Raw genomic sequence first — 13,642 nt, 5'->3', positions numbered from 1 at the left:
TTCAACAGTATTTCAGTGGTATCATGCCGGTTAGTCAATCAACACCTAAATCAATTTGTTTACCAATACTTCGTGAACATACTTATGCGAGTACTAGGTTGGCGCTAAGGAAAAAAACTTAGTCGCCAAATCTGGGGGGGTCCGGCGGCATGCCCCCCCCCCCCCCCCCCCCCCGGATTTTTTTTTGATCCTAGATTGTCTGTGGTGCGTTTTGGGGCTATTTAGTTTATAGTGGCTATGTCAATGCCATAACTCCGCCCATCTGATTAAACGACAATTCCGTACTGGTCGATTCGATAACGTTGAATCATAACATCTATAGCATAGGTCATACACGGCACGCTTCAGTGATTCAGTCATCGCGTAAATAGCCAAGTAACCCAAACGTTAAAAAAGTCTGGTCGCAGTGTAAAGCTTGACATTAGCCATGTCGATTATCGACCTAGGCGGTCGTCATTATCCCCTGGGGCCTTTCCGGTAAGGATGTTATCTGTGTAATCTTAGCGATGTTTCTGGCGATTAATACGGCCTGAAAACAGGCATTTAGAGTGTGCATTTGTAAAGCATAGGGTCTATTTTTTTTCAATCGCCAATTTCATGAAAATTTTATTTTTAATCGCCAGCTAGGAATTGTAATCGCCAATGGCGATTTCGGCGATCGGTAACGCTAACGTAGAAGTAGCTGACAACTGCTCTACCTGAATCTGAGGCAATGGGAGGATGACTGGGCTGAGGAATAAAAACCTGCCAACCTCTGTTTTATGATTGGCTATAGAGACTAATAATAATTTATCATTTATTTCACACACAGCAAAAACATGTAAGAAACATTCTGGAAAAACTGAGTTTATTACGTATGCGTTAAGTGTATTCCCTGATAAGCCTGTGCAGTCTTCACAGGCTAATCAGGCTCAACACTTTCAGCCTAGACTAGACTTCCTTAAAACAAAAAATTCCATAAGTGTCATCCCTGATAGGCATGAGTGGACACTTTATGCACTTTAATAAAGCTCAGTTTTCCTGAATCTTGACTAGTGTAAAAGTATTTTGCTTTCATAAAATGACAGAGGTACCTGATAATTGTTGCCTTGACACGTGGGGGAAACATGTTGAGGTTAAGTTTGCCTCCAACCAACAGTCGCACGGTGGCTGAGAATCGCGCACTCGTCTTTAACACCTGAGGGGGTTGCTGCTCTACTATGAACGTACTGAAATAATACAAATGCAAATGCTATAACGTTAGAGGAAAATTGAATACCATTCATAACACTACAGCCCAACTGCTTAATGTCAGTTAAAATAGGTTTTAGCAGCTGGTTTCCTTATTTACACCTTGTTGAATGATATATATATTTGGTCACATTATATACCTGGTTTGATGAACGTTGTACACCTAATTACAGCAAATATGGATAGTCACAGAATATACATTTGTAGATTAATATTTAATACCTTATTACTGCAGATAAAGATGGCCACAATATATACCTTGTATACCTAATTACAGCAAATATGGATGGTCACAGTATATACATTTGTAGATTAATATTTAATACCTTATTACTGCAGATAAAGATGGCCACAATATATACCTTGTATACCTAACTACAGCAAATATGGATGGTCACAGTATATACATTTGTAGATTAATATTTAATACCTTATTACTGCAGATAAAGATGGCCACAATATATACCTTGTATACCTAATTACAGCAAATATGGATGGTCACAGTATATACATTTGTAGATTAATATTTAATACCTTATTACTGCAGATAAAGATGGACACAGTATATACCTTGTATACCTAATTACAGCAAATATGGATGGTCACAGTATATACATTTGTAGATTAATATTTAATACCTTATTACTGCAGATAAAGATGGACACAGTATATACCTTGTATACCTAATTACAGCAAATATGGATGGTCACAGTATATACATTTGTAGATTAATATTTAATACCTTATTACTGCAGATAAAGATGGACACAGTATATACCAGTTATATTAATGTTGTACACGCAAATACAGCAATTATAGACTGGCACATTATATTCTTGATTAATATTGTAATAAGATAAGATTCAGGGGTTTCTAGCCATCTGGGGAAAAGGTATCTAGTCAAATTGGGATGTTTTAAATTCAATAAATGGCAAATTTGGGAATGTTTTATAGACAAAATGGACCAAATTGGGATTTTTGTATCAACAAATATTGACACATCAGGCCTTTCCCTGCCCCTTTTGGGAAAAAAAACATATAAATTGTAGTTATATACCTTGTTAGATGTTTATGAAACAAGAGCTGTTTGTAAAACATGCATGCCCCCCATATGGGCTCTCCGTTGTAGTGACAGCCATTGTGTGAATATGTTTTTTGTCACTGTGACCTTGACCTTTGACCTTGTGACCTGAAAATCAATAGGGGTCATCTTCCAGTCATGATCAATGTACCTATGAAGTTTCATGATCCTAGCCATAAGCTTTCTTGAGTTATCATCCGGACACCATTTTACTATTTCGGGTCTACGTGACCTTGACCTTTGACCTAGTGACCTGAAAATCAATAGGGGTCATCTGCGAGTCATGATCAATCTACCTATTAAGTTTCATGATCCGAGGAATAAGCGTTCTTCAGTTATCATCCGGAAACCATTTTACTATTTCGGGTTACCATGACCTTGACCTTCGACCTAGTGACCTCAAAATCGATAGGGGTCATCTGCGAGTCATGATCAATGTACCTATCAAGTTTCATGATCCTAGGCATAAGCGTTCTTGAGTTATCATCCCGAAACCATTTTACTTTTTCGGGTCACCGTGACCTTGACCTTTGACCTAGTGACCTGAAAACCTATAGGGGTCATCTGCAAGTCATGATCAATCTACCTACGAAGTTTCATGATCCTAGGCATAAGCGTTGTTGAGTTATCATCCGGAAACCATTTTACTGTTTCGGGTCACTGTGACCTCGACCTTTGACCTAGTGACCTGAAAATCAATATGGGTCATCTGTGAGTCATGATCAATCTACCTATCAAGTTTCATGATCCTAGGCCTAAGTGTTCTTGAGTTATCATCCGGAAACCATTTTACTATTTCGGGTCACTGTGACCTTGACCTTTGACCTAGTGACCTGAAAATCAATAGGGGTCATCTGCAAGTCATGATCAATCTACCTATTAAGTTTCATGATCCTAGGCCTAAGTGTTCTTGAGTTATCATCCGGAAACCATTTTACTATTTCGGGTCACCGTGACCTTGACCTAGTGACCTCAAAATCAATAGGGGTCATCTGCGAGTCATGATCAATGTACCTATGACGTTTCATGATCCTAGGCCTAAGCGTTCTTGAGTTATCATCCGGAAACCACCTGGTGGACGGACCGACCGACAGACTGACATGTGCAAAACAATATACCCCCTCTTCTTCGAAGGGGGGCATAATTAATTTGAGATATTGATATTTAATAATAATTAGACACTTCTTTCTAAAAAACAAAAACAAATTCCTTTTGTGAAATTGGGATTTTTTTACAATTTCGGTTTGGGATCAGGTCCGTTTGCTGTGGGATTTAGTCCGTTTTACAGCCTTTTTTAACACAGCAGAAAAAACCGCTGAGATAGAAATTACATAAATATAATACGTGTACCTTGTAACAAGAGAGGAAAGCAGACTTGTGACGGCCTGATTCAGTTCAGGCTGAATGTCCGAATATCCCTCAGGAACCTCAATGGGCAACTGTTGTCGCAAGGAGTCAACCCTGAGGATCTGCTGGCGGTTGCGCCAGATCAGGTCCGCAAGGGATTCACACCTGAAAACAATGGCCAGGAAATCATGGCATTTAAAAAGGATTGAAAGTAAAGAACTATCTTACATATCTATTATTTTGTTTTAATGTGTTGGTACTAAACAGAATTTCAGTCATATAAAAGGTAAAAAATCTGAAAAATCTAAACAAGAGGGTCATGATGGCCCTGAATCGCTCACCTGACTAACCTTGCTTCATGAACTTAAATTTTATTAGACCCATATACAATCCCAAGCCAAATTCCATTAATTAATACATTCTGACAAAATTTCATTAAGACGTGATGAAAACTGTGACCTCTTTCATCTACACAAGGTTTTACTAGAATTTGCCCGGTGACCTAATTGTTGACCCCAGATGACCCATATACGTTCCAAAATCAGATATTTTCAAGATAAACATTCTGACCATATTTCATTAAGATCATATGAAAACTATGACCTCTATTGTCTTCACAAAGTTTTTCTATGATTTGACCTAGTTTTTGACCCCAGATGACCCTAATACAATCCCAACCCAGATTTCATCAAGATTAATATTCTGGCCAAATTTCATAAAGATTTAATGAAAACTGTGACCTCTACTGTCTACAAAAGTTTGTTTTTTTAATCTGACCTAGTTTTTGACCCTAGATGACCCAAAGTCAATCCCTATCCAGATTTTAACAAGACAAACATTCTGACTATATTTCAATAAAATCTGATGAAAACTGTGACCTCTATAGTCTACACAAGGTTTTTCTATTATTTGACCTAGTGCCTAGTTGCTGACCCCAGATGACCCAAATACAATCCAAACAGGGCTCCTCTTGCCCAAAAATTTCTGTGGCCAACATTTAAGCCAAATGGAATTTTGTGTAGCCAAATTTTAGAAACTGTAGCCAAAGTTTTAGCAAAGCATTTGCAGGGGTCAAAGTTGGATATTTTGAAAATCCTGAACTTAAAGCTGGGGGCCAGGGGGCCACAGGGCCCTCGGTATGTCCAGGGGACAAGGGGGCCAGAGGCCCCCAGAAGCTCCTGGATTCGACACATTTAAAGGGTGCCTGTACCTGTTCTGGTGATTCTATTTTCTTAAAAAAAACAACATACACATATATTTAAAAATCTTCATGTATTTGATAAAAAACACAAAGTTAGTCAAAAGGCAATTCATTCACATGCACCCTCTGTCTGGCATGGACTCGACTGCAGGTGTTGCTTTTGAAGAACCAGATAAAACCTGTAACAGTGGTTACAAATTATATTTTTCACACATACTTTAAAAAAGTCAATAATACATGTTTAATTAATGCAGAATCAAATGTCACCATTTATATTCACAGAATCATGCTGCCAGAGGCCTCCACATACACCTAAGAAAATTGGGTATGGTGGCTTCTGCTAAACAGTTAAAATTGAAAATTTCAGCATGGGTTCCCCTAGTTTTTATCCCAATCGTTGTTTGAATGCTAAATAATTGTATCCTGGTGTGACCCAAATTTGACGATGTAACGGTTACATGAAGCAATATTTAGCAAATAATTTAAGAAATAATGAATGTTTAATAGCACAAAATAATAATTTTAAACTCGGCTGTATTACTTTGAAATGATTCCAAGACAATAATCATCCATTTAATCGATAAAAATAGAACATCGTCAAATTAAGGTGTCGGCGAATTTGGATTACGGTAGGTTGCCCATATTTGTTTTACAAAAAGTAAAAAAAAAAACATTTCTTGCTGCTGGGCTCATATGTTGGGGACAATATAACATTTTATTTAACTAAAAAAGACCTGTCCCAGTCAGCAAAAATGGCGTATTTGATCGTATTTTCAATTACTGTTAAAATTCTTTTCCTGATTTATGCTTTATTCAAAGGTCAAAATGTTTTAAAAGCTCACAATCAATGAATCATACGTTATTAATAAAAAAAAATTGGCAAATTTGCTAGATCAATCTTGCCGATTTTTGATGCAAAACAACCTAAACAGTAAACTTTAGCAACAGAAAATACGACCTAATTCGGGGTGTTAGTTTAAAAAAATAAAAACCCTACCTGGTTGGTCTTGATGGTTCTTATATTCTTTATGTGATAAGGGCCCTCTGCGTGGAGACGCAATGCCTTCTTCCCACAAGACTGATAATTCAGGGTTTTCTTACAAACTTCTCAAACCGCTTTTCCACAAGCTTCCACTTTTCTCAACCAGTTCACTACCCGCCCGTAGACTACAGCGGGGAATGGCCACCCATTATAAACTGTACGCTGAAGTTTCTTTAGCTACCAACAGGCAAGTATCTCGTTGCCATTTTTCTCAACTTAAGTCTAAACACAGCTTCCCATTCGGCATCAAATATACGCAAAAAGTACTTAAATTGATTTAAATCGGCAGCAATCTTTAATCTTTAATCAGATGTAATTGTTTATTTAATCCTCTACGATGTACGATTTGTTTTCACATCAGTAATTTGTCTCGATGACCGGTGTTAATGCCGACTGCGTATGAATTTTTCAGGTCAATGACACGGCGATGTATTGATGCACAGTCTACAGCTGAAAGCGGTTAATATCTGGGACGGCATGTCAGGAAAAAAATCAATACCGATAATTCGCATTGTTCATTAATTAAGCAACGATTAATAACACTTATCCTTTATTGATTTTCATGAAAGAAAAACCGTAATAAAGAAAATTTTATTCTCTTTAATCTGATATATAAACAAGTTTGGAAAGAATTGGATGAAAAATTTGGACTTTATTGCATAAACACCATTTTCTCAATTCAAGGAGAGGTAATTCTGTACTTCATGGACCAATAATGCTCTTTTTTTTTGTAGGGTTCGTGTCCTCATTGATATAAAGACACTGTGCAAATTTGGAAAGGATCGGACAAAAAATGTGGAAGATTTTTGAAAGTTTTCACAAAATAGGCAAAAACGAATAAACATGCAAAGTTCAACGAGCTCCTGCGGCCATGTTTTTTGACGAATCAAATTTCTTTGAACAACTTTTTCAGGGGAGCCTTCAAAGGTCATCCCTGTGAAATTTTTTGAAAATCTGATGAGCGGTTTCTGACAAGAAGATTTTTTAAGGTTTTTACCATATATGGTCATGGTGGCCATCTTGGTTATGTGATCCAAATTTTTTTAACAATTCTTTTGTCCCATGACCTAGGGATGCTCCACATGAAATTTAGTTGAAATTGGCTCAATGGTTTAGTAGAAGAAGATGTTAACAAATTGTTTACAGACAGACAGACAGACAGACAGACAGACGGCCGGACGCCGGACGGTGAGTGATCACAATAGCTCACCCCGAGCTATCGCTCAGGTGAGCTAAAAAACTATTCCTTAGTTTCAATGAGTTTGTATTAAACAGTATTTCAGTCATTCAACAGCAGACAGTTAAGAAATCCACACTTTTCCATGAAAAGACTAACAATCTGGAGTGTATCAATGAGACTGGTGTCCATGTTGGGTGCGCTATTAAGGCAGAGCTGCTGCTTGCATTTTAAATGGTTTAAGAATACACACCTTATCTAATGGTAAATAAGACTTACCATCCCTGGAGTGTATCAATGAGACTGGTGTCGAAGGGTGCCCCGTTGAGGCAGAGCTGCTGCTTGCGTTTAATACGTTTTATGAATAAACACTATATCATATGATACAGAAGACTAACCATCCCTGGAGTGTATCAATGAGACTGGTGTCGAAGGGTGCCCCGTTGAGGCAGAGCTGCTGCTTGCGTTTCCAGGATATGAGCTCCTCGTCCACCACCTTCTTCTGCAGCTGCTCTATCTCTGTCAGTGTCTTCTTGTGCTTCTCTGCCAGAGCCTGCATTCAAAGAGATCATTGCAATTGTGAACAATTGAGAACATGACAATATCTCTGTCAGTGTCTTTTTGTGCTTCTCTGTCAGAGCCTCCAATCAAATAGATCATTGCAATTGTGAACAGTTGAGAACATGGCAGTATCTGCCAGCTCCTGAAAAAGTGGAGAACATTTCAATCTCTGCCAGAGCCATTTGGGAGTTTAGTATAACAACATCCTCATTACAGAACATTTAAACACATTTAAAGCTTCAACAATTAGAAATGTGTCTGAAGCAGGGGTTCCGCTGTCGATCGCCATTGGCGCCAAATGGCTCTAAATTTATTAATGTGGCTCCAATTTTTTAAAAGTGGCGAATTTCAAAAAATCGGTAAAATCCTATCCGAAAATGTACTGCGAGTCGAAAGCACGAGACCGAGCATTAGCGGCCAGCGTCTGTCAGTTGTAACTATTGATTTACGACGATGTAAGCGACCTACAGTGCAGAGTGCATTAGAAATCACCGAAGCGTGTAAGTGTTACAAACGTTTTTTTTACTGCTATTGTCAAGTTTTATGGGGGTTATTATCGGATTAACGGCTCCTTTATGATAATGAGCAATAAGTTAAGTAACACGGGGACAAACTGTCACGACAATCAATAATTATAATGATTATTAGGGCCGCTATTTCTTTGTTAAAGTCAAAACCATGGGGCTGGCAAAAGCATTTAATTTCTCCACATCAACAAATAAAAACTTGTTTCAACAGGTATTTGTGAGCATTTCTTTTTTATAGATTCATTATTGTAATGTTCTGGGAAGGATATAAATTGATTAAGATAACAACAATTTCTGAATTAAATATAAAACATTCACTCGATGTACTATATTTCGGATATGTTAAATTCGGACATTTAAAGATAGGGACATTTATGTGTTGGTTTGATGTTTATAGTTTGTAAAAATATGTTTTATGTTATTTCAGGCAACTAGAATGGATTGTGGCAATTATCTGGGCCTTTCTGTCAGGAAAAAGGCGTGAACAACAGTCATTTAATTGAACATGGAAATCATCCACCACTAACAGAAAACTTGTTAACAACAGAAGCTGATGTATATCATGTCCAAACGACCAAATATAACTGTTAAACAATTTGAAGTGAGATGCTTTATTTTCTGATTCCCTTTCAAATGATGAACATTGGTGTGATTTTATGTTAAATAATTAATTTCGAAACATTTATGCAGCATACTGTTTAATACATTGATGTTAACATTATTATATTATTTTGGTTATCTGTGTTGTTTATCAAGTTGAAAAAAATGTTATTTATATACAAATAAAGCTTATTAAGACTTATGAAGGTATGACTAATGAAGGTACTTATTGTTTTTTTATGAAATAACATACTTTTTAAAGTGATAATATAGTCAATGACATTAATGTAGTAAGGTTTCTTAAAATGATTGTTTTTATTAATAAGGTGGAATAACCGACAGTATTCACGCCGCGAAAAAGTGGCGACAACTTTTTTTGGGCCAGTGGAACCCCTGTGAAGGACATTGATGCTCCTACATTCCACTCTTGTCTGAAAACTTTTCCACTGTCACCAAAAAGGGAACCAAAATATGGAGGTTCACAACTTCACATCCTTGGTTATATGTTGGCCAAGTTTAAGCCCACTAGCAGCAATACTTTGTGTAGTTATGTGCCACCCAAAAAAGTGGACCAGAGGGTCAAGATGGAAGACAAGGGCAAATCTATATAACGCCTCAGAGAAAATAAACATCCTAAAAACTATGTTTGCTTACCAGCCTCTGTTGCAGTATGGTCTGGGCAGACTGTAGCAGCATTCTGTCCATCTGTTCTTTGGTCTGCTGCAGACGCTGAACTTCTTCTGGTGGCCGACCATCACACTGAACGCGGGCCAGGCGCGCTGGAAGCGATATAAGCAATTTAACTTACGCGTTGATTAGTTTTTTTGTCACGAAATTAATAACCTAACCACAAGTGACTATCCCCCATCTAATGATGATCTCTACAGCCAGTCCCTCCCTCCACAGTGATGACCAGTCCACCACCCCCTACCTCACCATTCAGTAATAACCCCTCCTGCCAGCCAGCATGGCACCCTCCCACAATGCACCTGTTACACATAACAACAGTTTTTAAAACTTATAAGTCATATCAAGAGCTTTTCACAGTAGCAGAATTCACCTTCTCCTCACGATGCTGCATGTCATTATATGTTGAAAGTTGCAATAATTTCCATCAAGTAATTCTGAAGCCACTTGTGATATGTACACATGTATTCAAGCATGTTGTAATAATCATGGTTTAAAAAATCTAAGTTGAAAACTGTGAAAAACTTTAGCAGTCTTTAACGTAGAATTATAAAATTTGCACAAAAACAATCTTCCTCATATCAAAAGAAAAAGTGCAAAACCTTAAAGTTGTATGTTGAAAAGTATTAATCAACCTTAGGTAAATAAATGGGTGAAAGTACAGAATTTTGAAAACACAAGTACAGCATTTTGAAAATACAAATATACAATCAGAAATCAAACAACCTCAAAGTATTTATATCATGTTATTAATTAACTTAACAATTATATGTACATGGAATACAACAGAAAATGCACATCTTAAATCTAATTGAAAAAGCAAATAAAACAAGTAACTGTTTATGCATGAATTCTGCTGTTGAAGTGCCTTAAGAGTAACCACAGTGCCAACATGCAGTATTAACACCATATAAATCTACAAGCATCTCACCAGCCATTTGTGCGTGGGTCTGATAGTCAATGACAAATTTTTCCTGAAGAAGATGCATGTCCCTCAGCTCAGTATCGGCCTCCTGGAAATATGCACCACAGTAATGATGTGGGCGTGTTGAGAACATCTAAGCATTTGACCAATGTTAACTACACATACCAATAACTACTTGAATCAGCGGTAAGGCGGAAAAAAAACTCCACCAGTTTTCTGGTTATACTTTAATAAGAGGTACACATGTAGGGTAAACAAAAGAATTCCACCAGTTTTCTGGTTATACTTTAATCAGAGGCAGGCAAACAAAAAGAATTCCACCAGTTTTCTGGTTATACTTTAATCTAAGGAAGGACAAACAAAAGTATTCCACAAGTTTACTGGTTAGACTTTAATCTAAGGGAGGGCAAACAGTTCACTGCTTAGACTTTAATCAGAGGCAGGCAAAGAAAAGAATTCCACAAGTTTACTGGTTAGACTTTAATCAGAGGCAGGCAAAGAAAAGAATTCCACAAGTTTCCTGGTTATACTTTAATCAGAGGTAGGGCAAACAAAAGAATGTTTTAAGTTTTCTGGTTAGGACTCCAGTTCAATAACCAAGGGTTGACAGTCCAGAGTTCTTACTTAACATTGCATACAAGCCTGGCATAAAAAGACACAAGATGTAAAGTTACCTGGGTGCTTCGGTCAATTCTTTCAGTTTGTTGTTTAATGTCTCTCTTCAACTTCTCTTGAGCCTCAGTCCGAACGAACATTTCAGAGGCCGCAACAGACTAAACAAGATACATGAAGTTGTAATTAGCTCTTAGAATTGATATTACATAAGGTGAAACAAGCTTAAATGTATACATGTACAACACAATAAGCACTTTAAATCCCCAATACCCAAGGCTTCACTAGTTTAAATCAACAATACAATTTTCTTCACATGTGTGTCATGACACCCAAAGTATTATAATACCACTGAAAATATATGCTTTACCCGGTATTCAGTACCAGTGATTAAGGTTTCAGCACTTTAATACGACATTCATACTTTGTGTTCTTTCTTGGCATATTTCCTAATGCAATGTCGTTTTGCATAACAAATCACAGTTTAAGAAAATTAAGGATTCTGAGACATTCCAAATTGAAAACACTCTGTGTTTTTCCTCCATTTTTTTCATAACCATTTAATTACAAAATACACTCTTATCAACTTAAATATCTATAAAGCTAGACTTATTTGGTAACTTTGTATACAAACATGCCTTAAATATGCATTCATGATAGCAAATGAGGGGAACCAAGTGAAATAATGAAAATATAAGCACACAAGTGTTGTTAACTCCAATAAGAAAACTAGAAAACTACTGATTTCTAGCCGTAAGTACTTCAGAAAAAATCTAAACCAATAAATTCAGCAACTAGAGCTTTGTCACAGACATGACGTTTACCCCCACGTGCCGCATTGACACAGACTATTTTGCATGCTGTCTTCACAAAACAAGAGAAGCTAAGTTATGGCGATTTTTAAGAATTATTATGCCATTATCATTTATGGCCATTTTTGACCTTTGAACTCAAAGTGTGACCTTGACCTTGGAGATATCGACATAATTCTTTCGTGTGACACACCGTCTAATGATGGTGATTAAATGATTTTAAAATCTCACAATGAATGACATAGTTATGGCCCAGAGAAGCTTATTTATGGCCTTTTTTGACCTTTGAACTCAAAGTGTGACCTTGACCTTGGAAATATCAACTTAATTCTTTCTCTCAACACACCGTCCAATGATGGCAAACAAATGTGCCAAATGATATTAAAATCTCACAATGAACAACATAGTTATTGCCCAGACAAGCTCATTTATGGCCATTTTTGACCTTTGAACTCAAAGTGTGACCTTGACCTTGGAGATATCAACATTATTCTTTCGCGCGATGCACCGTCCAATGATGGTGACCAAATGTGCCAAATGATTTTAAAATCTCACAATGAACGACATAGTTATTGCTCGGACAAGCTCATTTAAGACCATTTTTGACCTTTGAACTCAAAGTGTGACCTTGACCTTGGAGATATCAATGAAATTCTTTTGCGCGATACGCCGTCCAATGATGGTGAACAAGTGTGCCAAATGATTTTAAAATCTCACAATAAATGACAAAGTTATGGCCCGGACAAGCTCATTTATGGCCATTTTTGACCTTTGAACTCAAAGTGACCTTGACCTTTGTGATATTGACGCCATTCTTTCCCCCGACACACCATCCAATTATGGTGAACAAATGTGCCAAATGATTTAAAAATCTCACGATGGACAACATAGTTATGGCCCGGAAAAGCTTTTGGGACAGACCGACAGACAGACCGACCGACAAAGTGACTCCTATAGAGCCACCATTATCATTGGTAATGGGGGTATAAAAATACAAAAATTTAGCATAAGTTTCTTTGATGTATCTTTGATTGAAAAATAAAAAAATATTTTAGTGTCACAGCAAAAATATTCAGATCAGGCTTCTCTTGCAAGGGTACCCAGGTTTGAACAAATAAAGATCAACTGTACAAAGAATTCTTAAGGCCTATTACAGAACAAACATTTGCTTTTAATGGGTTATTTCTCAAATTGAAATTTGCTAAATTGATAACATTTAAACAGATAGATCATGAGATCAATTTTCTGGGCAGTAGGTAAAAGTACCATTTTATCCAAATATCACAATTTTCAACTGTTTTGTCTTTCTTAAACATATTTCCTAATGTAATTTGGGTCAAGATTGTTATTTATCATGTCACAAAATGCCAAAATGATGTCTGTAGCAGCACTAACCACTTTGTAAGCATATGAGCATAAAATGAAGATTATGCATGTACGTACATCCGGGGCTAGTTTCAGCAGCTCCTCCTCTTTGCCCAGGAACATCTTCACCACATACACAAACCTCAGAGGTTGGTCTCCATAATGTTCCTGCAATCAATAAACTCACATTAATTGCAGGAAAAAATCCCCTAAGCTTGTCTTGCATTAACGGAAGTTTATGATTTGTTTGCCTAATCACAGTTATTGTCCAAACCTCAAAATGACTGTGAAAGACTTCTTATATCCAACATTGAGGGTGACGACTGACGACGGACTTCATAAACCCCCCACCTTTAAGTTCAAGCTCAAGTTTAAGTATTATATTATTATTTGTATACTCATAACAAAAGTGAATTATTAGCTATGCTTAGAAAAGTGGTAAATGTTGTACATATTTATATCATGTAATCATGCC

General features: G+C 36.9%; 1 protein-coding gene across 7 annotated transcripts in view; it reads right to left on the bottom strand.

The window, feature by feature from the left end:
- The window catches only part of LOC127859291 (signal transducer and activator of transcription 5A-like), a 68,592-nt gene that overhangs the window by 32,987 nt on the left and 21,963 nt on the right, over positions 1–13,642 (bottom strand). For all 7 annotated transcript variants that reach the window (XM_052396534.1, XM_052396533.1, XM_052396537.1 and 4 more), the window contains exons 4-10: positions 13,246–13,335; positions 11,053–11,151; positions 10,385–10,466; positions 9,421–9,545; positions 7,477–7,631; positions 3,662–3,823; positions 1,074–1,208 (exon numbers count right to left, since the gene is read on the bottom strand). In XM_052396534.1, coding sequence (XP_052252494.1) covers positions 1,074–1,208; positions 3,662–3,823; positions 7,477–7,631; positions 9,421–9,545; positions 10,385–10,466; positions 11,053–11,151; positions 13,246–13,335 — 848 coding nt within the window. The remainder of the gene's footprint in view (positions 1–1,073; positions 1,209–3,661; positions 3,824–7,476; positions 7,632–9,420; positions 9,546–10,384; positions 10,467–11,052; positions 11,152–13,245; positions 13,336–13,642) is intronic.

Source organism: Dreissena polymorpha, chromosome 15 (genome assembly GCF_020536995.1).
Source record: "Dreissena polymorpha isolate Duluth1 chromosome 15, UMN_Dpol_1.0, whole genome shotgun sequence".
NCBI classification, from domain to species: domain Eukaryota; kingdom Metazoa; phylum Mollusca; class Bivalvia; order Myida; family Dreissenidae; genus Dreissena; species Dreissena polymorpha.
Note: the sequence above shows the minus strand (reverse complement) of the source record. Positions and strands in the feature narration are given on the sequence as shown.